Raw genomic sequence first — 26004 nt, 5'->3', positions numbered from 1 at the left:
CACAAAGAGGCTGCTGTGGAGGTGGGGAAGGAGGGGGACATCATCGGCCACAGCAGAAGACTAGGAGAAAAGCAGTTGTGGTTTGAATTGGTCGTGGCAGTGGTGGTGGTTTTAGCAGTGGCTGGATCGGAGATTCATACCGAAGGCAGAATTACTCGTGTAAATCCGGGTGAAACCATCTGCACATAGCCTGGCTCGAGACAGCTGGGGTGAGGATGGAAATGAGTGTCTTTCATCTTTGTGTCACACCTGGACTCTTTTGGTTTGTCCAGCTTAGTCCTTAGAAGGAAGTGCTTGGCTGGAATGTGGATGGGTGCCAGCCCCCTGTACCCTTGCAGACGGGGTGATGCCCTTGAGATGGTGGAGCAAGGCCCACGGAACTGGGACCCGTGGGGGGTGCAGGCTGCCTCGCCAGCCAAGCCCTTCACATCAAAGAAAAATTAAGTGCTGTCTATCCTGTTTCTGCCATTACTAATTTGGATCTTGGATCTCTGTTAGGGTAGCCGAACCTATATCCTAACTAATACAAAAACTTGGAATAAGAAAGGCTTCCTGGAGGAAGTTACATTTAAATGGAGCCTGAGCAGGAGTAGCACATTGCAGAGGCTCTGAGGTAGGTATGAGGCAGGTATGCCTGGGGAAGGAGAAGCATCTAGAACAGCTGGAACATCTGAGCAGGGAATGGGGAGTCGAAAGGCAGGGAGGGCTGGATAGGCGGGTGCTGGCACTCAGAGGAGGGAGTTTGATCTACCTTAATAAACTTAATAGCTTCAAGTTGATGGCTTTATTTCTTCTCTCCATTTCTCGTTTCTGCTTGCCCTTTTCTCTTCCTACTTCTCTACTGGGGAAGCATGATGCCACAGCCCAAATGCAGGTCCAAGGGCCCCAGGTTATTGCTCACTCACAAGGTGACCTTGTTTTCTGCTCTACCAAGCCATGGGGCTGATCAGTGACTGACTCAGAGGAGGTGATAACAGCTAACTCACCCAGCACTTACTACACACCCTGCACTGTCCTGAGCACTTTCCATGCATTGAGTCCATGGGGTTTATCCCATTTTATGGATGAGAAAACTGAGGCATATCAAGAATGAAAGTCATCCAAACTCTCGGAACAGAGAAGTAGCAGAGGTGGGTTCACAGCTGGGCAGTCTGCCTCCAAAGTCTGTGTCCTCAACCCCCAGGCTATGCTGCCTCTCATGTGCTTGGCTATGTGGTTGGGAAAACATACAGGTGTGAAGACATAAAGTATTACTATAACACAAAGCGCTTAGTTTCATTGCACAGACCCATGAGGCAAAATCAGTCCAAATACAGAAAATGTTTTTTCTGAGTTCTAATCTATGGTTCTCTTAGGTAATGAAAACGATGTGAATATGAAGAAGTTTGGGCTTCTCAGTAACTGTTAAGAGATTCCATGGGATGTGCTGTAGCACCTGGAGAACAAAAATCGAATTACTATCCTCCTCCCTTCTTTGCCGTTGCTCAAAACCTCCCTGAGGTGAAATTAAGGGGAAGCATTGCTGACCATCTTTGCTGTGTTAGAGCCCCTCATCATCAGGTGCACTGAGAAAGAAGTCAATTGATAAGCACATCACAGGTAGTCAATTACCACTTTTCTTAGTAATTAAAGTTTTGAAGTTTAAAATATTTTGAGAATTGATTTTGCCTTCCATAATTGATAGGTCCTATTCCCTGAACCAATGGGCACATTCAGCCCAGGGCTGAGTCCAAAGAGCTCTGAGAAAGGTCTATAGACACCTCTTCAAAGAGACATGGGGAGTAGAAGGGGTCCCAGAAGGCCCTGCAAAGCCCAAGGCCCAGGGATTAGGCGAGGGACCCTGCCCTTAGAGAAGGAAATAGCCAAGGGAGGGAGTGGCAGATGGGCGCAGTTTGGCATATGAGATGCTAGAGACACGAAGGTGGGTGGCACCAGCCAGCAGCCCTACCACAGAGGAGCGACTTCCCTTCTGTCTACACGGCTTCCTACAATCATGGGGACCAGCAGGTGCCAGGAGGCATTACTGCAACCTTTTGCAGACCAAGGGAAGGATCAGCAAGTATTCTTAGAGCTCAGTACAGTGTCTTTCATAGCTCAAGAAACTCACATTCCTGCCATCTCCAAAATGGGCAACAGATAAGAACACGGAGCCTCCTCGTGGCGACTTCTTACCCATATCATCTCCGATCCCTGGACACATGGAGAAAGGAGTCAGCCCAGAAGGTGGAATAGCACCCATTTCACCCTTCACGCTCATGAAAGTGAACTGATTTTTGGAGCTGTCCAGAGGTCTCCTAAGGAAAAGCACTTCTGTGTGTGTTCCTGGCACAGCCAGCCCTCTTCTGTTTCAACTGGGGAAACTGAGGTTGAGAGAGAGGAAGGGACCTGTTTGGGCACATACAGGGAGTCGAGGCAGAACCAGTACTAGGGTCCTGGTCTCCAGGGTCTCTGTTCAGTTCTGTCTGACCAGTTCAAGCCAGTTACTCCACTCAAAGACTTCTGAGAGGAAGCAGACAATCCTCCAGTTGAATGGGCACTAGTTAGCATGGCATTTTCAAACAACTAGGAAGCCTGTCACTTGGGGTTGTGTCTTAATCACTTTTTCTTATTAATTTCCCTCCACATTGGGTCTATGACTTAACTTTGGAAGGGATCTCTTGGCATTCTTTTATCTGGTGCAGGACTGGTGAGGGTGATGCCAGACTTTTTATCCTTATAGTTAGGAAGACCACATATCCCAGTTTGCCTGGGACAGTCATAGTTTACGTCTGTTGTCTTGGTTTAATTGTTACAGCACCCACATTCACTCTCAAAAGTGTCTCAATTTACACAATAAATCAGAACTGCCTTATCTGTAACAGCTATGGATACTCACAAAACATTTTGTCTCAAGAGTTTGGTGGAATGGAAAGGGTGCAGGACTAGACATGAAGAGGCTCATTTCTGCCCAGGAAATTGGGGGCAGATATTATAATAAATGAGTTTATCACAGTATCAGATGCATGCTGAACAGGTTGAAAATGCATGAAGCCAGATGAGATGCTTTTATTGGTTGGAGCCCAGAGAATTTTAGGATTGGGGCAGGTGAAGGATTTTTACAAAAACGGAACAAACCCCTGGTGGTGGGTTGAGTAGTGCCACCATAAAATGCACATTCAACTGGAACCTCAGAATGTGACCTTATTTGGAGATAGAGTCTTTGCAGATGTATTTAGTTAAGGATCTTGAGATGAAATCAACCTAGATTTAGGGTGGACTCTAAATCCAACTACTGATGTCTTAGCAAGAAGAGAGAGATTTGGACAAAGAGACACAGGAAAAGAGGCCATGTGACCATGGAGGCAGAGACAGGAGTGATGCAGCCACAAGCCAAGGGTTGCCAGGAGTCAGCAGAAGCTAGAAAGAGGCAAGGAAGGGCTCTCCTCTAGAACCTTCAGATGGCCCTGCTGGCATCTTGATTTTTGATGTCTAGCCTCCAGAACTGAGAATTTATTTCCGTTGTTTTAAGTCACCTAGTTTCTCGGAATTTGTCATGGCAGCCCCAGGAAACTAACATACTCCTTCTCACCAATATCTGGCCCCATCCAATGTACATCCACACACAGATCTCTTTTCGTCATTCCCACCAAGAAATTCAAACATCAATTTCATGCCATCATCTACTCACCTGCTTTTAAGAGCAAGCAGCAAAATGGTAAATCCCTGTACTTGGCCTCCTCAAGTCTGGTGGAAATGGATCACGCCCAGATGGGAGTTATTTTCTCCCTGTACTTCTCTGGGACCACATTGAAAGCTTCCTGCTCTAAGGAGATCCTGTTACCTGCATTGCAGCAAGAACAGGGGGGAAGCAAGGATCAGAAGGAGACTAGCAAGAGTCTATCTACTCAGGCTTGTAGGAAGGAGGATCATAGATGAGCCAAGACATCCCACTTTGGGCTCTGGGAGGAAGCTGGTGGAGTGGAAAGGTGCTTGCATAAGAGGGTCAAGGCTTGGTCTCTTCTCTTGGTCTCAATTCCCGCATTTGCAAGATGGGCTGGGGACCTCTGGACCGCTAGCTTTTCTGAGAGACTTTCTTCCCCTAGAATCCTTATTTTATAGAGGAGGAAACCAAAGCTCTGAGTGGTCTGAATAAACTGCCCAAGGTTACATGGCATAGCGAGGGGCAGAGCTGGGGTGTGAATCCAGGTCTGGGCCCACACTCATTCTCCTAACCACTTGCTACACCTCTCTGCTCCTTTGGGATACATTTTGAGAGTAAGCAATCTAGTCCCTGAGTTAGGGTCCCTGGTGTCAACACTGTATTTTCCTAACTGACAAAATCATAGGTTGGCATGAAAAGATGAGAACAGCGCACCCAGCCCAGGGCCCACCCCGAGCAAGCAGCGCTCCGGGGGGCCAATCCCGACTTCGTCTCATAATCGCTAATGACCGCGGGCGGGTCCCTCCAGGTCTGCGGGCCTCCTGCCCGGGTCGGTACTACTGGGCGGCGATACCTACCTCGCGGGGTGGGGAGGCCCGGATGGGCTAAGAGACGGGACCGTGCCCGTCAGGATGCGCGTATCTCCCAGTCCCAAGGAGAAGGCTGCTGAGGTTGCAGGGCAAAGTGAGACGAGAGGTCGCCCCCTCACCACGTCTCCCCCATTGCCACCGCGCGGACCCGCGTGAGGCCCTACAGCACCAGGCACCCAGTACTAGGTGGTCACACAGCTGAGCGCTCGCGCATGCGCACTGACATCCAGGTCCTGGGAGGGGGCGCTCCTGGGTGGGTCGTACCACTGTGCGAAGGGGAGGGAGCGCCTTACAGGGAAAGAGGTGGGAGGGATGGAGGTGGAAAAAGCGACATAGGACCCCAAACTGTACTTGATTCTGCGTAGTCAAGTCCTTGGAACCCAGCAGAGTCCTGGGGTTGACGCCGACTCACCGCCGAGGTTCTTCGTAGTATCCCACCCCCTCGGCTTTGTGGGTCGGTCCGGGCGGGCGGGCGGGGCAGTCGCGCAGGCGCAGTGTGCAGAGCGGCAACATGGCGTCCAGGGCCAAGAGACGCGCGGTGGGCAGTGGGGTCTCGCGACCCCCAGGCGCCCCGGCCCAATGCGACGAGGAAGAAGAGAAAGAGGAAGTCGAGGACGAGGACAAAGACGATGAAGACAATGACGAAGAAGACGATGAAGAAGACGAGGTTGTTGATGAGGTGAGGCACACGTGACCCCAGTCTGGTTGACAGCTGGAAGAAACTTTTTCTGGCAATCACAGCCGTGTGAAGCTAGTGTGAGCTGCTTGGAGTAGTTCCCCCGTCCCTGGGGGGCTGTAAGCAGAAACTGGAAGTGATGAAGTCGTCCTTAGGCCTCATTTCGGTCTATTCTCCCGCTGCAGCCGCAGTATTTCAGTATTCTCCTGGGTCCGCCCTCACCCCCCAAGAGAAAAACTCGCCACAACAACACATTCTTTAGTGACTCTTTGTAGTTTTCAGGCTAAACTCCCAGTCCTTAAAAGGCTGACAAGGGGCTGCAGTGTGTGCAGTCTGCTTACCTCTCCGGCAAGTCTCTCTCCTCTTTGCAATTTTCAGCAACCACAGCCTCTTTGTGTTTCTTGAAGTCTTCCTGCTTTATTCTACCATAGAGCCTTGTAATATTCTGTTCCTTCATCCCGGAATGTTTTTCCTTCTCTGTTCACATCTCAATAGGCTGTATTTTCTGCCTCCTCAGGGCAACTGACTCTGCCTCTCTCACCAAGGCTAGGTCAAATTCCTTGGTTGTGTGTTCTCCAAGAATTGGGTCCCTTTTCTTCAAAAGAGCTCCTATCATAGTGCCTGTTATTAAGTACCAAGTCAATATTTATTGAACTTATAATTAGGATGGAGAGCTGGACTTTAAGAAGGTTGACTTTAAGAATGTCTAATAGGTAACACATGGACATGTATGGCCTCCTGTTCACCAGTTGTTCAAACCCCAGCTTGGGAGTTAACTTTAATTCTTCCCTTTTCCTCATCCCACATCCAGCCCATCACTAAATCCTGTTAGCCTTATCTTCAGTGTCCAGGTACTTTTCATCACTCATTCTGCAACCATGATAGTCTATACCTCCATCATTTTCCCTCCATCATTCTTGCACTGACTGCTACAGTAGCTTTCACCTGGCCTGCCACCTTCCATTCTTGTTCTCTTGCAGTCTACTTCTCAGCAGCCAGAGAGAGCTTTTAAAAATGTTGGTCTGTTCTCACTCCCTTGCTTAAAAGACACCGATGGCTTCCCATTTCATATACAAAATAATGCAGAGGCCTCATGGTTGGTCATCAATACCCTACAGGATCTGGTTCATTTAAAGTCAGAGGTCTTACCTCTATGACTTTATCTCCCATGATCCCTGTGCATACTCTGATCCAGCCATACTGGCTGCCTTTCTGTGCCGCAAAACTGGTAGGTTTATTTCAGCCAAGCTTAGGGCCCTTGCTCTTTTGGTTCCCTCTATCTGGAATTGCTTCCCACAGACTTCACAGGGCTAACTGCTTCTTGTCATTCAGGTCTCTATTCAAATATCAAGACCCTAGAGAGGACTTCCTTGACCACCTATCTATAATTTGTTTCCCTAACCTGTTATCCTGCTTTATTGGTGCGTGAACCGTTAACACTTCTTGAATTATATATTTATGTGTTAATGTGCTTATTTATCTGTCTCCTGTGTTAAATTAAGGTCTAGGAGGACAGGGATTTCTCGTGTGTTCACTATGGTATCCTCAGTACATATACAGTGCCTGGCATGTAGTAGTCACTCAATAAATGTTTATTGAATGAATGACATCTCTTCCAAATTACTTATCCTTTCTGAATCTATTCCCTTTTAAATAAAGTGGAATGAACATCTGTCTGACAGGATGACGGTAAGAAATGAGTGAGATGATATGAGAAGCATTTTGATTCTGCCTTGCAGGTGGTGAACAATTGAAAGCTGCTGTTATTATAATTATTTTCCGCTTGGAGATTCTGAGATATGCAAAGTACAGGGGAGGAAAGGGGAAAAAAGGAATGAGCATGGAGGATGTAGAGATATACAGATGCCAGATTTGGGGTGAGACAGTGGTGTGAGTTACAACTTCCAGCGACTAGAACTTTCCTTTACAAATCAGCTCTTTACTTTGGCCCCTTGTCATGAACATGGTTTCACTATTTTTCACTTAGAAGAACACTGATGAGCTCTTTTGCTAATTTTGGATTACAATAGCGTGTGTATATGGACAGTAGGAAACTCTGGAGAGTGTGAGTGGGGGTAATAAGACTTAAAAAAATTTGTAGTTTCATCATTGGCATGTATTACTTTTTTTTAATGGACTTTATTTTTAGAAATTTTTCAGTTTACAGAAAAATTTCACAGAATGAACAGTTTCATTATACCACTCCTTCCTCGCCTCTCCACAGCTTTCCCTATTATTAGCGTCCTACATCAGTGTGGTACATTTGTTACAATTGATGAACCAATACTGGTATATTATTGGTACCTAAAGCCCACAGTTTACATTACAGTCCACTCTCTCTGTTGCACAGTTTTATGAGTTTTGACATAGCATGTATCTGCCATTAGGGTATCATGCAGAATAGCTTAACTGCCCTAAAAATGCCCTATCTCCTGCCCTCACCGCTGAACCCTTGGCAACCACTATCTCTATAGTTTTGCCTTTTCTGCTTTTCCAGAATGTCATATAGTTGGAATCATATCGTAGGTAGCCTTTTCACTCTGGCTTCTTTCACTAGGCAATATGCATTTAAGATTCCTCCATGTCTTTTCTTTTTATTCACTAAATAATATTCCATTGTATGGATGTACTAGTTTGCTTATCCCTTCACCTATTGTAGGACATCTTGGTTGCTTCCAATTTTTGGCAATTATGAATAAAGGTGCTATAAACTTTCATGTGCAGGATTTTGTGTGAATAAAGTTTTCAGCTCCTTTGGGTAAATACCCAGGAGTGCAATTGCTGGATCATATGGGAAGCTTATGTTTAGCTTTATAAAAATTGCCAAACTGTGTTCCAAAAAGGCTGCACCATTTTGTAATTTGCACCGACAATGAATGAGACTTCCTGTTGCTCCACAGCCTTGCCAGCAGTTGGTGTTGTCTGGGTTTGGGATTTTAGCCAATCTTTAACAGGTGTGTAGTAGTATCTCCTTGTTACTTTAATTTGCAACTCCCTAATGATATATGATGTTGAACATCTTTCCATATATTTATTTGCCATCTATATCTCTTTGGTGAGGTGTCTGCCTAGATGTTTTGCCCATTTTTAAATTGGGTTGTTTGTTTTCTTTTTGTGTTTTAAGAGATCTTTTGTATATTTTAGATACAAGTCATTTGTCAGATATGTGTTTTGCAAATATTTTCTCCCAGTCCATCAGTTGTCTTTTCATTCTTTTAACATTGTCCTTTGCAGAGCAGAAGTTTAAAATTTTAATTAAGTCCAGCTTATCAATTTCTTTTTTCATGGATTGTGCTTTTGGGGTTGTATGTAAGAAATCAATGCCATGCACAAGATCACTAGGTTTTCTCCTCTATCTTCTAGATGTTGTATAGTTTCTAGTTTTGCATTTTACAGTTAGGTCTGGGATCCATGCAAGCATTACATTTTTGACTGAAGAAATTGTTATAGTGTCTAGTATAGTTTCCTGTGCTGAAATTTAGTGGATATTTACTCCTTGGCTTATTTGAAAATGGCATTCATTTTTTGAGAAGATAATACATCCCCAACTCATTTCCTGCTGTAGAAATCCATGAGAATTATTTTCGAAATTAAAAAATCTGCCTCAGGTCTCTTTTGAAACAAAGTGGTATACAAGTAAATAAGGAAATGAACAGGGTTAAAGCCCTAAAGAACGTGATTTTAAAAAGTGGTTATAACACCTTCAAGGAGGAGCATGAAAAGATGAGAAGAAAAAGAATACGCTTGTTTAGGGAAGGTTCTTGTGGGTAAATGGTTAGAACTCGTGTTATGCTTGGCGGTAGCTTCAGTAGAAAGGGGAATTTGTGAAAAGGATACACAGGGAATGTTGTTGACCCCAAGGGCAGAAGAGCTGCTGGGCCTCTGGATCCCTGGGCCTGCACTGCTGTAGGAACCAAGCCCCTCACATTTTTCATCTCTACTCTTCTCTCTTACATTCAAAATACTTGGTTTCCTTTCCTTGTTACTTCATATAGCAGAGAGTGGAAAATGCAGCAGCCTCTGAGATTTTCATTCAAGTGAGCAAGGAGGCCAGACAGCACATTTAGTCTTAGTTCTAAATCACCTGCAGGTGAGCAGAAGAATTCATCCCAAAAGGATGGGGAATCCATACCCAGGGAAACTGGTGCTGAGCAGATAAACATTTGGTATCCACTGCAGTGGTGGTGCCATAAAAGTCAGCCTGCGTTAGAGGTCAGAGGCAAGGAGAAAACACTAGAGAAGAGCATTATTTAAAGAATTTATTTATTTCTAAGGAATAAATTCAAGTTCCATAGAATAAGAATTTGTTATTTGGTTTAATTTGATCCTGTTTGGACCCTTCTTCCTATCCACCCCCACTCCCTTCCAACCCCTGGGTTTTGCTGCTCACACGGTCTGGCTGAGGCCACTTCTGAAAGTCAGGATTTGAGATGTGTGGTTGGACTTGATGTCCAGGCCCTGGCGACTGTAGACAGCCAGTGGAGAGAGCTTACATGTAGTTAGGTGAGGAGGTGACAGAAGTGTGTCTGAATTTCCTTTGTAACCTCCTTCAGCTAAGATAAAAATTCAGGACCTGCAAAACTTGAAGTCTGTAAATAACATTCTTTAATCAGAGCCACAGGTTCAGTGTGGTATCACTTAGCAAGGTATGATGTAGGGTTCTTAAGACTGATCTGTGTAGTATTTAAAAGGATCTGAGATTTTGTTTTTGGTGTGAAGTAGTACTTTCATTTATTTATGGTATTTTTCAGTGGCATCTTCTCAATTCTCTTGTTTTGCAGAGAGAGATCAGGGAGCCCAGCCAGCCACACCCCTTCTTTCAGTCCTTGTACTCACCATGCTTCCTCCCGCCTTACGGCCTTAGCATGTGCTGTTCCACACGCCAGGAACTCGCCTTCCTTTTTCTCAGTTCCCAGCTCAAGCATCACTTCCCTGAGGGACACGCTTCCTGACCTTCTTGACCTCCTCAAATCCACGGGCTCAGTGAAGCTTCAGGAAAATCCAGGGACTTACGAAGTAATTTTGTTCTCTGCTCACTCTCACTGCCGTCTACTAAGTAATAATTTCTTTTTTGTGGCTGCTGTGACTTTTATCCTGAACAGACCTTTCAACATTTAAAGTAGGCCACTCTGGTTTGTTTTTCTAAGGCTTTTGTGTCAAATGAGAAAATGGCCTGAAGGTGCTTTTGTAATCTGAAAATAGGATCTGCACATGGCAAATCTGCCAATGTTTGCCAATATCGAAATCCAGACGTTTATAGTTCTTAAGTTAACATTTTCTTCTTCCTGCCCTTTTTCTATCATCTTCCGTGGAGGAATTGATAGATAGGGAAAGAGCCAAAAAGAATGAAGGTAGAGGAAAAAGAAGTATCTTAGATGATCTGTGAAGTGGAGAATGTCTGGATTGTCTTAGCTGTGAATGATGACCTATTTTATGTGTTATTTACAGGAAGTGAATATTGAATTTGAAGCTTACTCCATTTCAGAAGGCGATTATGATGGAATTAAGAAATTACTGCACCAGGTATTGTCTTTTACTCTTTACACATAAAATTTTGCTGTTCTAAAAAAATCCAGGCCATTCGATCCCAGCTTTCTCCAACTTTATCCTGTTTCAGAATTCCCATTTTTATCCTTTTGCCTTATCTTTGGGAAGGAATGTTCCTCTCCTTGTCCAAGGCTCACCCTGCTATTTGTGCCCTTGCCTAGGAATCCCTACTCTGATGAATATATTTAAGTATTCTGTGCCCTAAAATACTCTTCCTTTCATCTCCTAATTATTTAAGCTACTATTCTGTTTTTCTCTAATTCATGTCCATACTTTGTGGGATAGTAGAATTTTTAGATAATGGCCACGTAACTGACTACACTGTCTGTTGTCACAACACTGGTGCTCACTGCTTCTCCTTGTTGCTTTACCCCATGGAATATGGCTTTGGTTCCATATGCTTTACAGTCTCTGGTGTCATGGTCACCAGTTCCTTTGGCCTTAGGTCCATCTTGCTCCTATCTTCTCCTGTCCCCTCTCCCCTTTCCACCTCCCCTTTCCCACACTCTTCTCCATTACCACTAACCACCTCTTGCCTGAAATTTTAGTATGTTTAGCTTTTGTGACTCTCCTGGATTATTCATTTCCACTCTTGACTGTTTTTCTAGGATATCTTTCTGGAAGTTTTGTTGTTTTTATTTGAATTGGGAATTAGAAGTTTTATTTGAAATCATGCTTTTGACTTGAATTTAAAATAATTTTTCTTTCCTCCTTCTAGCTTTTCTTAAAGGCATCTGTGAATATCGCAGAACTAACAGATCTCTTAATACAGCAGAGCCACATTGGGAGTGTGATTAAGGTAAGTAGGAGAGTTGTATTTATGCTGGTTAAATTAGTTCTTTATCCTGATTTATAGCAGGCAGGCCAGAAGCTCAAGTGTGGCTACTAGTGGAGTTTGGATTGGAAAGAAGTAATATTGGAGGAAGCCAGACTAGTTAGTTAGAAGGTCATTGCAGTAATTATAAATGCCATAACCCAGTTAATAGCAGTGGTGAGGCAGAGAAGTGGGCTGCTTCAGAAGACGTTTAGGAGATTGAACTTGATGGGACTTGGTGAGTGAGTATGTTGGAGAGCAAAGGAGAAAGGAGTCAAGGATGGTTCCTTGGTTTCTGGCTTCAAACAAGCAAAATAGGAAACATGGAGGGAGATGGGTTTAGGAGGGGGAGGATGAGTTTAGATTTGCACATTTTGGGTTTGAGTTGCCTGCGAGTCATGCAGGTGAGATACTGAGCAGAAGCTGGAACCCTGAAGAGACGGGAGTTTTCACCAGATATTGGTAACTTAAGTCACAGAAGTAGTTGGGAGGGCAGGGAGGGAAAGTGACCACCTCCTTAGTAATATTAACATTAATTGGATGCATGAGTTAAGTGGAGCCTGAAAAGAGACTCAAATGGAGTAACCTGAGAGGTAGGAGAAAGCAAAGGAAAGCAAAGGAAGGGAGCATTTGAAGGAGGAGGGGACCCTCATTTCCTCTCCATGGGGGTATCTCCACACTCTGGTTGGGTTCCAAGAGCAAGCATTCCCAAAGAATCAGATGGAAGTGCAGAGCATTTTTATGATCATGTCATTTCTGCTGTTCACTGGATCAGCACAGACACAAAGTTCTGCTTGGGCTTGAGGAGGGGGGGGGGAGCAGGGTGGGAGTTGTTATTTTGATGGAGCAGAGGAACATCAAGCAGGGAGGTTCTTGGGGCGGCAGGTGGTTGTGGATGAGACTGCATGACCAAGCCCATCTCGAGGAGAGGAGCACTGAGGGTCTTCCAAGGAGTGCTAATTGCTTGTAAGTCAATTTTGGGGGATTTCTTCGGGCTTGCTTCAGAGGGTCCCTCTTTCTCTGCCCTGCCTTTGTCATTGCTGCGTGGGTTTGTCGCAGTGACGGGTCCTCCGATGTGCTGGGAGACCATTCAGTGTTGGTCTTGGAGGGCTAACGCTGGTTTATACCTGACTTTTCTTGTGAATTTCTTTCCCCTTCACTCTTTCATGAGCAAATAGGCCTTTTGTCCCCTCACTGAAACTGTTAGTTTCTTCACGAGTAACCTTCTGATTCTCTACTTTGGTATCCTCTTGTTTTGTTGAGCTTGAGGCTTCTCTCATCTTGGCACATGGTTGGCTTTAATTACCAAGGCCTTTGAGGCCAACCCGATCCACACCTGTGCTTCCTGGTGGTCTGTTCCCACTAGACTCAGCAGGAATGTTTTGTTTTAAAGCCTGGCAACTCCTCATTGCCATGGCATTGCCAGCTAAGATCCATGAGCCACTTCCTCCCTCAGGCTTCAGGGTGCTCACACCCTCTCCAGGCTCTGCTGAGGTCTGACTTCCTGCTCCCCTGCAGGCAGGCCCCTCCTCTGCCCTGGGGTACCTTGGGGTGTGGGCATTTCTGCTCCAGGGCTGAAGCCCATACCTAACTCAGGTAGTGGTGCCGGAGCTTGGTAAATCATTTTCACTTGAACAAGTTGGGGCAGTTATGGGTCAGTGCTATCCTTGGGTATAAAAGCAGCAGCCTCACCTCATTTCGTTCATTTAGCCCGTATTCCCTGAGTATTTACTCTGGGCCTGGCTAGATGCTGGGGACGCAGAGAGAGGAGTTCTCAGCCTGGACAAGTAAACAGCAGTGCGTGAAGGCAAAAAGGCAGGGCAGTGCAGTGCAGGGATGCCCGAGGCCTGCCAGTGGGAGGGCTGCCACAGTAGAGCTGCGACGTGCATGTTGGAGCCAACCATTCCATTCTTAATTGTCTGTTTCTCATTTGTCATTTCCTTTCTTGCCTGCTTTTTTTTTTCTCTCGTGCCCATGTGGTAGGTATAAGTGACACACAGGCATTGTTTGATTTCACTAATGGTCAGGATTGGCTGGGCTGGGGAAGCATGTGGGCTTTAGGTGAAGCAACATGAGCCCACAGAAGAAACAAGGAAGGGCCAGCTTCAGCCAGAGAGTTTAGAAAACATGTGAAAATGTTTTTTCATGAGTTTTATCTGTTCTGGTCTTATATTGAGAACCTAGTAAAGGCAAATATCTCAAGAATCTTGTAGAAAGAAATTTAGGCATAGATTTAGAGCATGTTGGGATCATTCAGAAATTAAAAAGAGGAACAGAGTCAAGGGATGTGAAGTGACAGGAGCAAGGTCACACAATATTTGCATATGCTTTTCTAAGGTGACCACAGTACAACATGGTTTTGCTTTTGAAAAGTGTGAACGATAAATGAGGCTTGGATTCAAGACGTGGTATTATTCTTGTTCAGATATAAACTTAAAATATGTTTCTTTTTTTAAAATAGCAAACGGATGTTTCAGAAGACAGCGATGATGATGTGGATGTTGATGAAGATGAGATTTTTGGTTTCATAAGCCTTTTAAATTTAACTGAACGAAAGGTTGGTTTCATTGGGTGGCATCTGAGTGGTTACTCACTGGGCCCAAAGCACTTTTATTTAACCCCTGATGAAAGTGCCTTTAATATCAGAGTGACAGTAACTCTAAGGGTATGTGTCTGGTAAAATCTGGCTGTAATCTTTACGTCAATATGAAGGTGTTTTTTTTTTTTTTTTTTTTTTTTTTTTTTTTTTTTTTTAATCATCATTTTATTGAGATATATTCACATACCACGCAGTCATACAAAACAAATTGTACTTTCGATTGTTTACAGTACCATTACATAGTTGTACATTCATCACCTAAATCAATCCCTGACACCTTCATTAGCACACACACAAAAATAACAAGAATAATAATTAGAGTGAAAAAGAGCAATTGAAGTAAAAAAGAACACTGGGTACCTTTGTCTGTTTGTTTGCTTCCCCTACTTTTCTACACATCCATCCATAAACTAGACAAAGTGGAGTTTGGTCCTTATGGCATTCCCAATCCCACTGTCACCCCTCATAAGCTACATTTTTATACAACTGTATGAAGGTGTTTTTGTTTTTAAATAATCTGTACCCAGTTAAAGTGATTCACTCCCTGTGGGATTAGGGAATCGTTTGGCTTTACGCTAACTGGTGTTATGATGTTGATGACACAGGAGCTTTCTGTGAGCTACCTTTGCTACCAATGAAGGGTGAATATTCTGAGGTTTCATTGCTTTCTGAAGTTGAGGGCACTTACTGACATTTGTGTTTTATCTCTTTTTATTAACTCACTGATGAGTTCTAATAAAAAGTAACCAGCTACTAACCCTCCCTCCTCAGAATAAGATGCAGGATATACTTTATCTGTAATTTGTTTATGAATTTTCTAGCTATTTCCATCTTTCTGTAGGAGATGGACTAGAATTGCTATTCTCGTGTCTGAGTGTTAGTTTTAACCCTCTTTTTACCACTGCTCTATGGCTGGTACATAACCAGACATAGTTACTTTTGAGAAATACTTAAGCAGTCTACTCTGGAGAGATCCAGTATTTCAAAAGCTGTGGGAGGACCTGCCCTTACCTGTAAGACAGAGTGACAGCTCTCACTTTCATGTTGCCTCCTATAAATGATGGCCTATAACAAAAAGCCACCTCCTCTTTGCTTTCTAGGGTACCCAGTGTGCTGAACAAATTAAAGAGTTGATTCTAAGCTTCTGTGAGAAGAACTGTGAAAAGAGCCTGGTCGAACAGCTGGACAAGCTTTTAAATGACCCCACCAAGCCCGTGGGCTTGCTGCTGAGTGAAAGATTCATTAATGTCCCTCCGCAGATCGCCCTGCCCATGCACCAGCAGCTTCAGTAAGACTTTGGAAAAGGCCTTTGAAAGTGATGTCTCCTCACATGGATTCAGGAATGTCATTTACATAGAATATGTTAATAGAGAGTCAGTGTGATGGGAGTGGAGAGAACATCCATGAGATGCAGATTGTTAATAATTGGCTTTTTAAAGTTTCAGTTATTTGTGGCAATAATCTTAAGGGTAATGCCTTTAAAGATTTAGAGTATAAAAGTAGATGAATTTTATGTAAATTAACTTTTTTTACTCCACCTTTGACTAAAGCTTTTACTCTAGTCACAGATAAATTTCCATAACGTGAATGAGTGCTGAATAATTACAACCACAATAACAAAAGCTGAATGAAAGGCCTAAATTCCTTTGGTCTGTTTTGAGGATAATGAAACCATAACCTGAGACTGCCTCTCTGGCTTCACAGGCTTTTTCTTGTCATTTTGATTTTAATGCAGGAGTTTGAAGTTTACAGAAATATTTTAAATGTGAGAAGAGCTGTGAATCTAGCAGCAAACCTGAGTGGAACTCAGAATTGGCCTTGCCTGGGCTTTGAAATAAAGGAGGGAGAATGTGGACAGGGCTAGGTTTCACAGAACATTCTTTCTCAGTCATCCTGGCGCCTGTGTTGTGGCTTGCCCTTAAATATTTTCTGGGAATGTAACTGCAATCTAGAGACTTCTAGGTTTCCCATTTTCCCTCCATAGATTCATTGCTTCTTCGTTTTGCTTGTTCTCCCACGCGCTCTCTCCTCTCAGCTGTTACTCCTATTGTACTTTTGCTGCCACAAGTGTTTTTTTTTTTTTTTTTTCTTTTTCCCTGATCAGCTGGAGTTCACTGATTTGGCTTAATGGAAAGGTGATCTGCTTTCTCTTGTTCTCCTCTTAAAAGAAGGCTAAAATAGGTTGTTCTCTGAGTTTCTTTACATTTTTGTTTAGAGACAACTTGAGGCATAGGGTTTTGCCGTTGTATTCAGAAGGAAAAATTAACTAAGGATCCTTTGCCATTATAGTTGCCTATTCTAGAAAAACCCATGTCTTGACATGAATTTTCTGTAGTATGTCAGAAGTTAGCTAGTCCAGACTCTAGGGATTGGAGACTGTGTGTAGCAGTCATATGCTCTAGTGACACTGGTTGTGACTGTGTATCTTTGTGTTTCAGCAGAATGTTCATTATTTTAAAAATTCAGATTCTTATATATTTTTCACTTTTCAACAGGCAGAGCAGTGAAGTCATGCTGAGTGAATCTGAGATGCATCCATCAGTGTCTATGTATCTACATCTCTAAGCATAGTTTACCAGAGCATAATCTGAGAGGTTCCTCATACTATTTATTATGAAAAGCAGTGTCATAATCAGTCTGAAGTGCAACTGACTGCATAGATAAAAACCATTGCTTCGAAGCCTTGCAATCCAAAGTCTGTTCATTCAGCCTGTGTCACAGCAGACTCACTGAAGATGCCTCGAGGGTCTTCTCTGTGCTCTGGTGGTTGAGGGACTTACCCTGACCCACCTGCAAACTTTCTGTGTGTGTCCTACAGGAAAGAACTGGCTGAGGCACACAAAACGAACAAGCCATGTGGGAAGTGTTACTTCTACCTTCTGATTAGTAAGACATTTGTGGAAACAGGAAAAAACGATTCCAAAAAGAAATGGAGCAACCAAAAGAAAGATGAGCTAATGTTTGCAAATGCAGAGGAGGAATTTTTCTATGAGGTAAGTCTATCCTGTTTCATCTGTTTCTTTAGATGTAAAGAAGGGCTTTTTTGACAATAGTCAAGATTTATTGCTGTCCCATCTTATGTCGGAGTCCTTTGAGCGCAGCCATTCTTTCTTTTCCTCTGTATCCCCCATAGCTAATAACTAATGCAGGCTGGCACATAGTAAGCATTCAAAATGTTAGTTCCCCCTGTCCCCTTGGTGATGACAGTGGGGAGGAGGAAAAAGGCAGCCAGCATCGTGACAACAGTGATTAGCCATTTCAGCTTTACTTACTGTGGGATCTCCTTTCATTCTGGAACCATCCTGTAAGTGCGGACACTGAGTCTGAGATTAGGTAAGTTATCTGAGATCATAGGCGTATACCCCTGCTCACCCATGCTGGCTCACATGCTGCTCTGAGCCCCCTTAATCAGGGGTTGTCCTCCCATTGGTGGGATCACTAGTATTTCTTTCCTATAAGGGTAGTGTGTGAAATGATGGGCAATGAAATACCAGAGAATATGCTCTCGCATGCTGTCCTCAAAGAATCTTGAAGTAAATCTCTGATGGGAAGCATATTTTCCTGGATTGGATATCACTTATTACTCTAATTTACACTAAAGCCTAAAGCACCTACAGATTCAGCTCTGTCCTTGTTTTCCAGGAAATGAATAATATAAAATTTCTTATCTGAAGTCCTCAGTACCTAAGGCAGACCATTTCACGGAATTCTGCTAGTTATGCAGTCATACCCCTTGTTCGCACAGCAGTGTGCTGGGCAGCAGTGGAGGGTGGGAGCAGACCAGCGCCAGGAGACTGACTTGTCACCAGTCGTCAGGCGTAACTTCACTTGGCTGTCAAGATGATTTGGGGAACTAAATGAGATCATGAATGTGACTTCAGAGTTACAAGCAGGGTATATAAATATTTGGGTGGTAGGGCTAATACCACTTAGCTGCTTATTTACCTTTCAGAAATGAAATGGCTCTATCTATCTGTGCTCCTCGTGTAGTTAGAAATCTATTTGGGAGAGTGTTGTAACTTCTGCAAATGTCCCACCTGAGCTGATTTTATTCTGAGTTTTGCTTCCTTTAGCCGTCATTCCTATTTAAGTATATGGCCAATATGGTATTCTTTGCTGTAGAGTAAATTAGTTTGTTTTTAGGGTACCTGGATTTTTGATTTGTGGTTCTTTGTTTGGTTTAGAAGGCAATCTTGAAGTTCCACTATTCGGTGCAGGAGGAGAGTGACACGTGCCTGGGAGGCAGGTGGTCTTTCGATGATGTACCCATGAAGCCCTTGCGAACTGTTATGGTGATCCCAGCCAACAAGATGAATGAAATCATGGACAAACTTAAAGACCACCTATTTGTCTGACCCATTCCCTACGGAAATTGCCAGAAAACTCTGGAGATTTACCGAAAAAGCTCCTTTACAAAAAAGTAAGGTTCTGTCACTCGTGACACATTTACAAAATATCTTTATTGTTTTCATTTTGGTCAAATTAATTATATAGTTGATCAAAAACTTTTTCGATGAGGAGAAAAACATGGACTAGTTAAAGAACTCAATAAAAACTTCTATTTTCTTTTTTTTAGTAATATACAAAGTGTTATTTTTTTCCCCAGACACCCCTGGTGTGGGGTGTAATTCCTTCTTTGTGTTAAACATCTGCACATCACTCAGTGGACCACACACAGTTACTCGGGGGTACTTATTGCACATGGCATCTCCACAGAGAACAGTTACGAAGTGTTATTGTAAAATGCACCTTTGTTCAGCAGTAGTTTCAGGGCACTTCTCATACATTTTCTGTTCCTTTTTCATTGTTGAAATGGGTGACAGGTGATCCATGACTTGCTGTAGAATATCCTTACTTTCACTGGGAGGCAGATTACTGAAGTAGTATTGTGGTGCCAGTTGCATAAATCTGTTTAAAAACATTTTTTTTTTTTTAGTGAGAGAGAACCAAACATGACGTCTGGGCACTTTCTGGCCCTGTATACTCTACTTGGAGCACTGGTATTTAATTTGAATTCCTCAGTGTTTTTGTCTGCCCTGGGAGAGTAAATATTTCCTGTGGTTTTCATGGCACCAATCTGATGGAATTTAACAGTCTGGCTTCTCTAGGTGTGTGCCACGCAGAGCTAATGAGGACCACTGCTCCAACCATTGGTGGGGACTGGTGCGCCCCCCAAGGCCCACTGCAAAATGAGAGTTCCTAGGAGAAGTTTGGGTGGGTCAAAGTCTCTGTCTTACTAACCAGCACTGCTCCACATCCAGCCGCTTAAGCTGGACCTTATGAGTTACTTTGGTTCCTACCTTGAACATCACTTGGCCCAAGCTGTAATGGGCCTGGAATCAGTACTGCGGTAGCCTTCAGACTGGTCTCCATTCTCACTCTTGCCCTCTACAGTCCATTCTCCACTCAGAAGCCAGAGGGATCATTAAATGCAGATAAAGAAGTTACCATGGCTTAAAACTTTCTAATTGCGTTGTACTGCACTTAAGATAAAATCCAAACTCTACGTTCAGCCTTCTGATTTGAACCTCATCTTTTCCCTCCATATTCCCCTTCCCCAGTAGGCTCCAGTCTCAGTGTCTTGTCTGTTTCTGAAGGATGGCTAAGCTCATTCCTCAAGGTCTGTGCACCTGCTAGTATTGTGTTCTCTGTAGAATTTTATTCCTCTTAAGATGTATTATCCTTTGTTTTATATTGCTTTACTGCATTCTCTATGTTGTAATCTCAAAGGCAGGAATACTTCTTAAATATCATCCACCAAGCCCGGTATTTAGCAGGTACTTCTATTTCACCATAAATTTAGATTGGGACCAGTATAAACCTCTTATAACTGGATGTGTAATAAAACCAAATTTGTCATTTATTCTTACAAGTATGAATTCAAAAGAAGCCCTTTCTTGCCCATTAGACTTACAGTTCAGGAGAGATTTCCGAGGTAATCCTGATGTAGTTGTTCTCAGATATGCTGAACTTGTGGAAGAGCACCCACTCGGGCATCTTCTTGGTGACAGAGTAACCGGAACGAGGATGCAACTGAGCAACTTGCTTGTGGGTGAGCATCAAGTAGTTACCTGATCCATCAACATCCCGAGCAATCTACTAGGCAAAGTTTTAAAGAAAAACGACTGCATTAATATGGAGAGCAACACAAAAATGCGTGTTTAAAAATTCCAAGGTATTTCTCCCACAACAGTTAAAACCACAAATCTGCCACCCAACTTTCCTACTTTCAGATAGAGAAAATAAGCTGTAAACCTATTTTGCCAAAACTTTGAGGCAGTGATGAAGATGTTAGCTAACTTCAGCAATTTCAGGGCAGTGGGCTAAGACAGTGCAGCCACAAAGGTTAATATTTTGGTCATGAGATAAAAATTAGCGTGGTACCTGGCTGAGTATAGACTATTCTCAAATGTCACGTGCTTTATAGCTGATGTTTTAGCTCATTTAATACAGTAACTCTGTGATGTAGGTACCTTCTTCTTTTCCTTACAGATAAGGAAATCCATGCAAAAAAATGTCCCTTTTCTCTGTTGGAAAGCTTTAGTCTGTTAGGTGGCAATGTCACAGTATTTCTCATGCTATGATGTGAAAAGCCTGCCTGTGTCCGCCATGTGCTTGCGAGTAGAGGAGCCACATGCGTCAGCCCTCTCTTTGGGAAAGGGACAGAAGGAGATGCTACTTTTACTTGTTGGGCATTAGTATCACCAGTTAAATGGGAACTAATCTGCAAACAGGTGACATGGGGGATGATACCTGAGGTTCAGCAGAAAATAGTAAAATAACTTTCCCTTCTGTAATGAAAAATTTCTTCTGTTCTTTTGGACAAAGTTAATATATTCTGGCTTAGGCCTTCAAGGGGTGGTATGTTTAAATACCAAATCTTTAATAACATGTAGGTTTTTAGTTTTATCTTAAAAGCAAATAACCATCAGTCATCATTCTAAGTGAAAGGTCCCTAGCAGGATGTCCTCAACATGTGGTGTTTTGTAATGACCATGCTACTGGTCATTACATTATCTGTTCTCACCTGCATGAAGTAACCAGACAGAAGAGCTTTCTTTATGTTCAGTGTATTTTCCTCTGAGCCAAAAGAGGGTTCTGCATAGGGAAGCTCGATCCGCTTGATAATCTCTAAGAGTTCGGCTCGGATGACATCGGCCATCCTAAGTGCAGAGCAGTTGAAGAAGTGATCATGACACCACTTTTCAATACAGTCTAGGAGGCAAAGGACAAAGGACTGTTGAGAAATGATCTGTCATCAGCTGAGCAGCCACGCAGGAAGACACTCTCTTTAAGTCCTATGTCCTCTCCTGCTGCAAAGGAGGTCACACAGTGTGGGAGGAAGCAGCAAGGACAGGGGACCCTGGTGGCTGCTCCAGGCGCTGCAAGGAAGGGAGGTGGCACCAGGCAGCCAGCACACCCTGGCTCTTGAGGTTCCATGACCCCCTCTGACTGGAAATAGCACATTCCGAGTGCTGATGAAGTGTGCCACCTTAATCTGCTTCATAAGGGGTACAGCAGATTGTCTTAAGATCAACATTTTGTCTCCTGTATACAGCAAGGATATACATGGCCACAACACTTAATCAAACGAGGAGGGAAAAAACTGCAGTATAAATTCCTCTTATCCATGAAAATATTGGATATATGTTATTTAGTTATAAGAAAAGGATTACTACAAGGTGGCTTGGGCAGTAACTGTGTTATAGTTAAGCTTTATCTACTATCCCAGGTGCAAATTTTATATTACAATTCATTCACCTGGTGCAGTTTGAAGGTATTCTTTCCTGCTGCCTATAATTAAGGTGGACCCTGAGTTTTTCCCTGACCTGGAAACCACATGGCCTGGGTGCAGTGGGGAGAAAACCTCCTTTACACTGTCCAGTCCACTCAGGCCTACTCGGAGTAGCAGGAGCATGTCCTCGGTCAACCATGCCTCCCATCCTGCTTGCTCTCAGAAGGTGCCACCAAATTCCCCGTCCTTTCTGGTTCCACTGACAACTTTTGTTCTCAGCTTTGAAATAATTCCCTGCTTTTTATACAATCTTACTGTCTTTCAATTTGCTGTTGTATTTTCACTTCACTTCAGATATTTTCACTCTATTAGAGCTAAGGTGGTAAAAGATGCTTCATGGAAAATAAAGGTGAGGGATTCCTCATGGACTGGCCCTGTAGAAGCCCCAGCCTCCTGCCATGTTGCTGTGCCCTCTTTGTCCTTCGAGGTTCTCTGTTGGTCTTTAACTCCAGCAGAGGTGTTTCACAGCTCCCTCACCACCGGGTGCCCTCCTGTGAGAATTCACATGACCACCGTCATGTGACACACCCAGGCCTTCCTGCCTCTGCTTTTATGCATGCCAGTCTGCTGTTCAGGACGCGCTCTCCTCTCTCTGCCAAACAACTCTTTCCAACTCCTTTAGCTGGCTCCAGTCAAATCCTCTCAAGCCTCACCTTAACACACCAGCCTACTCTTTACTATTGTCTGGAGCTTGTTTTTTTCTACTTTACATTCTCCCTGTAGCTAGACTGTGAATGTACTATGAAATGTAAAGCAAATAGCACAGCTTTGACACAGGGGGCATTTGGACATGTTGGCTCCTTTTCTGTGCTGTGCAGGTTTGCATCCCTGTATCACTGTATCACTGTATCACTGTGCTCCAAGCAAGCTCGCTCTGCAGACTGACTGAGCTGAGTGTTGGGGTTCCAGTAATAAAGGCACACCTTCGCAGCTTGCCAGAGCACTAACGGGCCAAGAGCACTGAGTTTCTGCTGCTCACCAGAAACCTAGGTGTGCATTTAGGGCCTTGGGTGCTATTCCACTCTAGGGGTCAGCTGGGATGGAGAAGAAGAAAGGTGCCTGACAACTTAGCTTTCTTTTGGTAAAGCATGGTGGGACCAGTAGGCAATTTCTGTGAATCATGAGCCTTCACTTACACTCATTGGTGGAATTCAGAGTTGTGTCTTGGTAAGCCTTATAAATGTTGACGAGGGTGAAGTGATCTCCTTCAGGATGTAAAAATGTCTTCCAGCAAGTCAAGGCAGCCTCCTCAGCTCCAGGCAGCAGATGCGAAAAGCAATTAGGAGCTTTAAAATGCAAAGGGTCACAGGTTCAGCAATCCTGAAGACATCTCATCTCTAGCCACAATGGGGGGGGGGGGGAGAATCGCTCCTGTCTTGGTTCTCTGAGTAAGTATGTTATTTGTGTTTACTTAAAAATCAAAGAAATTTAGAGCAAGTCATTATAATTCTCTTTTTTTGTTTCTGTTTGTTTGCTTTCCTAAGGTCTGCTGAATATGGGTGCTATCCTGCAGTGCTACAGTGGGGGCACTCTGAGATGCTCAGATGCCCAAGTGCAGGATCAGGATTAGAATTTAGGGTTCCTAACACACGGTGCTTGGTCTGCTCTGCCAGGAAAACCAGGATGAATCGAGCTGGTGGGAAATAAAAACCACACACTCAGAATTATTTGGGGAAGAATACTTTTCTGTGACTAATTTTTCTTTATCTGCACTGGTTACTAAATACAGACAACACACCTGAGGGAGAGCATATGCTCTACACAGGGCAGCTTTCCGGGTCGCTCCGTGTGAAAAGGCCGAGACGAATGGCAGGGTGAAACCACTCGGATCAGCGCACTTTAATACATACAGGGTCCTTGAGCCCAAATCTCGTTACTTCAGCAAAAGCAAACCTGGTATGCTTTCACATTTCTGATTAAAAAATTCACTGGATTTTTATTTACATGTTTTCACATTAAGAGAATTCTTCAAACTTTTTTCCTTCTTAATTTATTAAAATACTTCACTGTCATTTCAAAAGGTTAAATGAATTGACCACTGTCCCTGCTGTGTACTTAAAATATGATAATTTCAAATGCATCTCATTTAAACCTGAATGGGGTTTAGACTCACAGTGAAGAAGAACAGCCTTTAAGGAATACCTGTTACCATAGCAGCAATTGTTAGCATTTCATCTACACAGTCAAATTCACAGGATGCCAAGATAGACTTTGAGAGTTGTGGATCAAGAGGAAATTCTGACATGATGATTCCAAATTCAGAAAGATTTCCATCGTTATCCAGTGCTGCCAGATAATCTAAGTCTTCCAATGCCTGCATCAAACTTTCTGGTGCTAGAAAAGAAAAGAAAAAATCAAAAAGCCTTGTACAGCTCCAGCTGGGATGGAGTAACAGATACAGGATCTACCCTCCCACCTGAAACAACCAAACAATGGACAACATACATTACACATTACACAACACGACAAACTGCAAAACACCGAACACCAGGCAATGAAGGACAGTGATTCCTGGGAGGGAGATTGAATTAGGTGAATCCTATGGTTGCCCAGCTCATTGCCTTGAAAAGAATTTTCAGGCTGCGGCACAGGGAGGAGCCTGTCAGACTCCTGATTTATGAAGATGATGCTGAGGGTCCAGGGAGACTAAGGTGGCCAGGTCAGAGCACTGGAGAGGAGGGAGGTACAGAGAGAACTCCAGATCTGCCAGAATCTCCTCAGCCATTTGGCAGAGAACCAATGAGCACATGTGTGAGGAAACCATCTGAGGCCAGGGAAAGAACCACCTAAGGGTTTTGGAAGGAGCAGTGCCTGGTGCTCACAGAGGACCGAGAAGAGTGCCTGTTCCCACCAGCCAGACGGAAGCTCAGGATTCCCAGGGCCCTCTCTGGGTGCCATGTGCAGAGGGGGAATAACTACCCCTAGAGCATGCTTCAACCCTACCTAACCGATCTTAAAAGCAGGACCAGAAAGGAGCACACCATTCCCAGGTAACTGCATCCCAGGACAAAGCTCAAGAATGTTTATGGGAACACAAAACTATCCAGCATCCAACAAGGTAAAATTTACAATGTCTAAGATCCAATAAAAAATTATAAGGCATGAAATGCAGGAAAATGCATCTCAAAGTAAAGTGAAAAGTTAATTAGTTGAAACTGACCCAGAACTCACACAGATGACAAGAATTGGTAGATGAGGACATTAAAGGGCTATCTGCTAGTGTAAGTAAGGAAAGCAAGCTGATTTTTTCCATCCCTTTATTTCTTTTAAGTTTATATAATACTGACAATAGTGTGGTGTGTCTATATGCTTAATCTCCACCCCCCAAAAAGCCATTTATTCAAAGCAAGGTATTCTTGCCCTTACAGAATAAAGTTATATGAAGATAAATACATGTGTTTTTTCAACCTGTCTGGCAGCTGGTATAGCAATATTGGACACACCCAGAAGCAAATAATATTTTAAAGCTGCTGAATTGTTCTACCCAGAAACTGAAGGATTTAGGGGAGCTATTGAATTGCTTTCATTTGTCTCAGTTCCAATGTGTGCATTGTAAGGAGATGAAGACTACGGGACCTAAGAGCAATTTAGCCTGCCTGCACCCGAGAGTTCAGAGCAATGAATAGTTAAAATTGACTTGTTTTCCAAACTTTGACCATTAAGTTATTTGTCAAAATTCCAAGCAAAGGGTGTAACTCAAAAACCCAAGCACCAACTTAGCCTTATAAAATTCCCTCATTCAAGACAACATGAAAATAGGAGAAAACCACTATGTGAGAAATAACTGATTGATAAAATGCAGTTTCTAGAAATCTCCAGTCCTTCGGATGGATAAGAGCAGAGGCAAGTAAGAGATCTGATTTCAGCCCTTGGCACATCAATTGCAAGCAAGATAAGCTACTGAAAAAAGCAAGTGCAGGGACTGGGTGGGTGGTAAGAAACGAGCCAAGGCAAAGCTGCAGAGAACCCAGACATACGCTTGAAGATTCTATGCACACATGTTTCATCTGCACCCCAGAGAAAATGGGTTTCGTTTCCCTACTGTTTCTGATTTATCTCATTAA

General features: G+C 43.5%; 3 protein-coding genes across 6 annotated transcripts in view; 1 reads left to right on the top strand and 2 right to left on the bottom strand.

The window, feature by feature from the left end:
* The window catches only part of UROS (uroporphyrinogen III synthase), a 39385-nt gene extending 34679 nt beyond the window's left edge, over positions 1-4706 (bottom strand). Inside the window, exons 1-2 of one of the 2 annotated variants that reach the window (XM_037805133.1) lie at positions 4498-4706; positions 3668-3820 (exon numbers count right to left, since the gene is read on the bottom strand). The gene's annotated coding sequence lies outside the window, so the exon portion shown is untranslated. The remainder of the gene's footprint in view (positions 1-3667; positions 3821-4497) is intronic. The other variant, XM_037805134.1, reaches the window with a different exon arrangement.
* Positions 4707-5009: 303 nt separating this feature from the next.
* Positions 5010-18724, top strand: LOC119510641 (BRCA2 and CDKN1A interacting protein). The gene is made up of 7 exons (XM_037805058.1): positions 5010-5188; positions 10634-10708; positions 11451-11531; positions 14008-14103; positions 15246-15433; positions 16964-17138; positions 18330-18724. The coding sequence occupies exons 1-7, from the start codon at positions 5021-5023 to the stop codon at positions 18498-18500; spliced, it is 954 nt and encodes a 317-aa protein (XP_037660986.1). The 5' UTR covers positions 5010-5020; the 3' UTR covers positions 18501-18724.
* The window catches only part of DHX32 (DEAH-box helicase 32 (putative)), a 70126-nt gene continuing 62714 nt past the window's right edge, over positions 18593-26004 (bottom strand). For 2 of the 3 annotated variants that reach the window (XM_037805051.1, XM_037805052.1), the window contains 5 exons: positions 24083-24274; positions 23077-23226; positions 21173-21360; positions 20060-20241; positions 18593-19053 (listed from right to left, as the gene is read on the bottom strand). In XM_037805051.1, coding sequence (XP_037660979.1) covers positions 18879-19053; positions 20060-20241; positions 21173-21360; positions 23077-23226; positions 24083-24274 — 887 coding nt within the window. In that variant the 3' untranslated portion in view covers positions 18593-18878. Of the gene's footprint in view, positions 19054-20059; positions 20245-21172; positions 21361-23076; positions 23227-24082; positions 24275-26004 lie in introns of those variants that run through there. The other variant, XM_037805053.1, reaches the window with a different exon arrangement.

The sequence above is a fragment of the Choloepus didactylus genome, chromosome 15 (genome assembly GCF_015220235.1).
Source record: "Choloepus didactylus isolate mChoDid1 chromosome 15, mChoDid1.pri, whole genome shotgun sequence".
In the NCBI taxonomy this organism is placed as follows: domain Eukaryota; kingdom Metazoa; phylum Chordata; class Mammalia; order Pilosa; family Megalonychidae; genus Choloepus; species Choloepus didactylus.
Note: the sequence above shows the minus strand (reverse complement) of the source record. Positions and strands in the feature narration are given on the sequence as shown.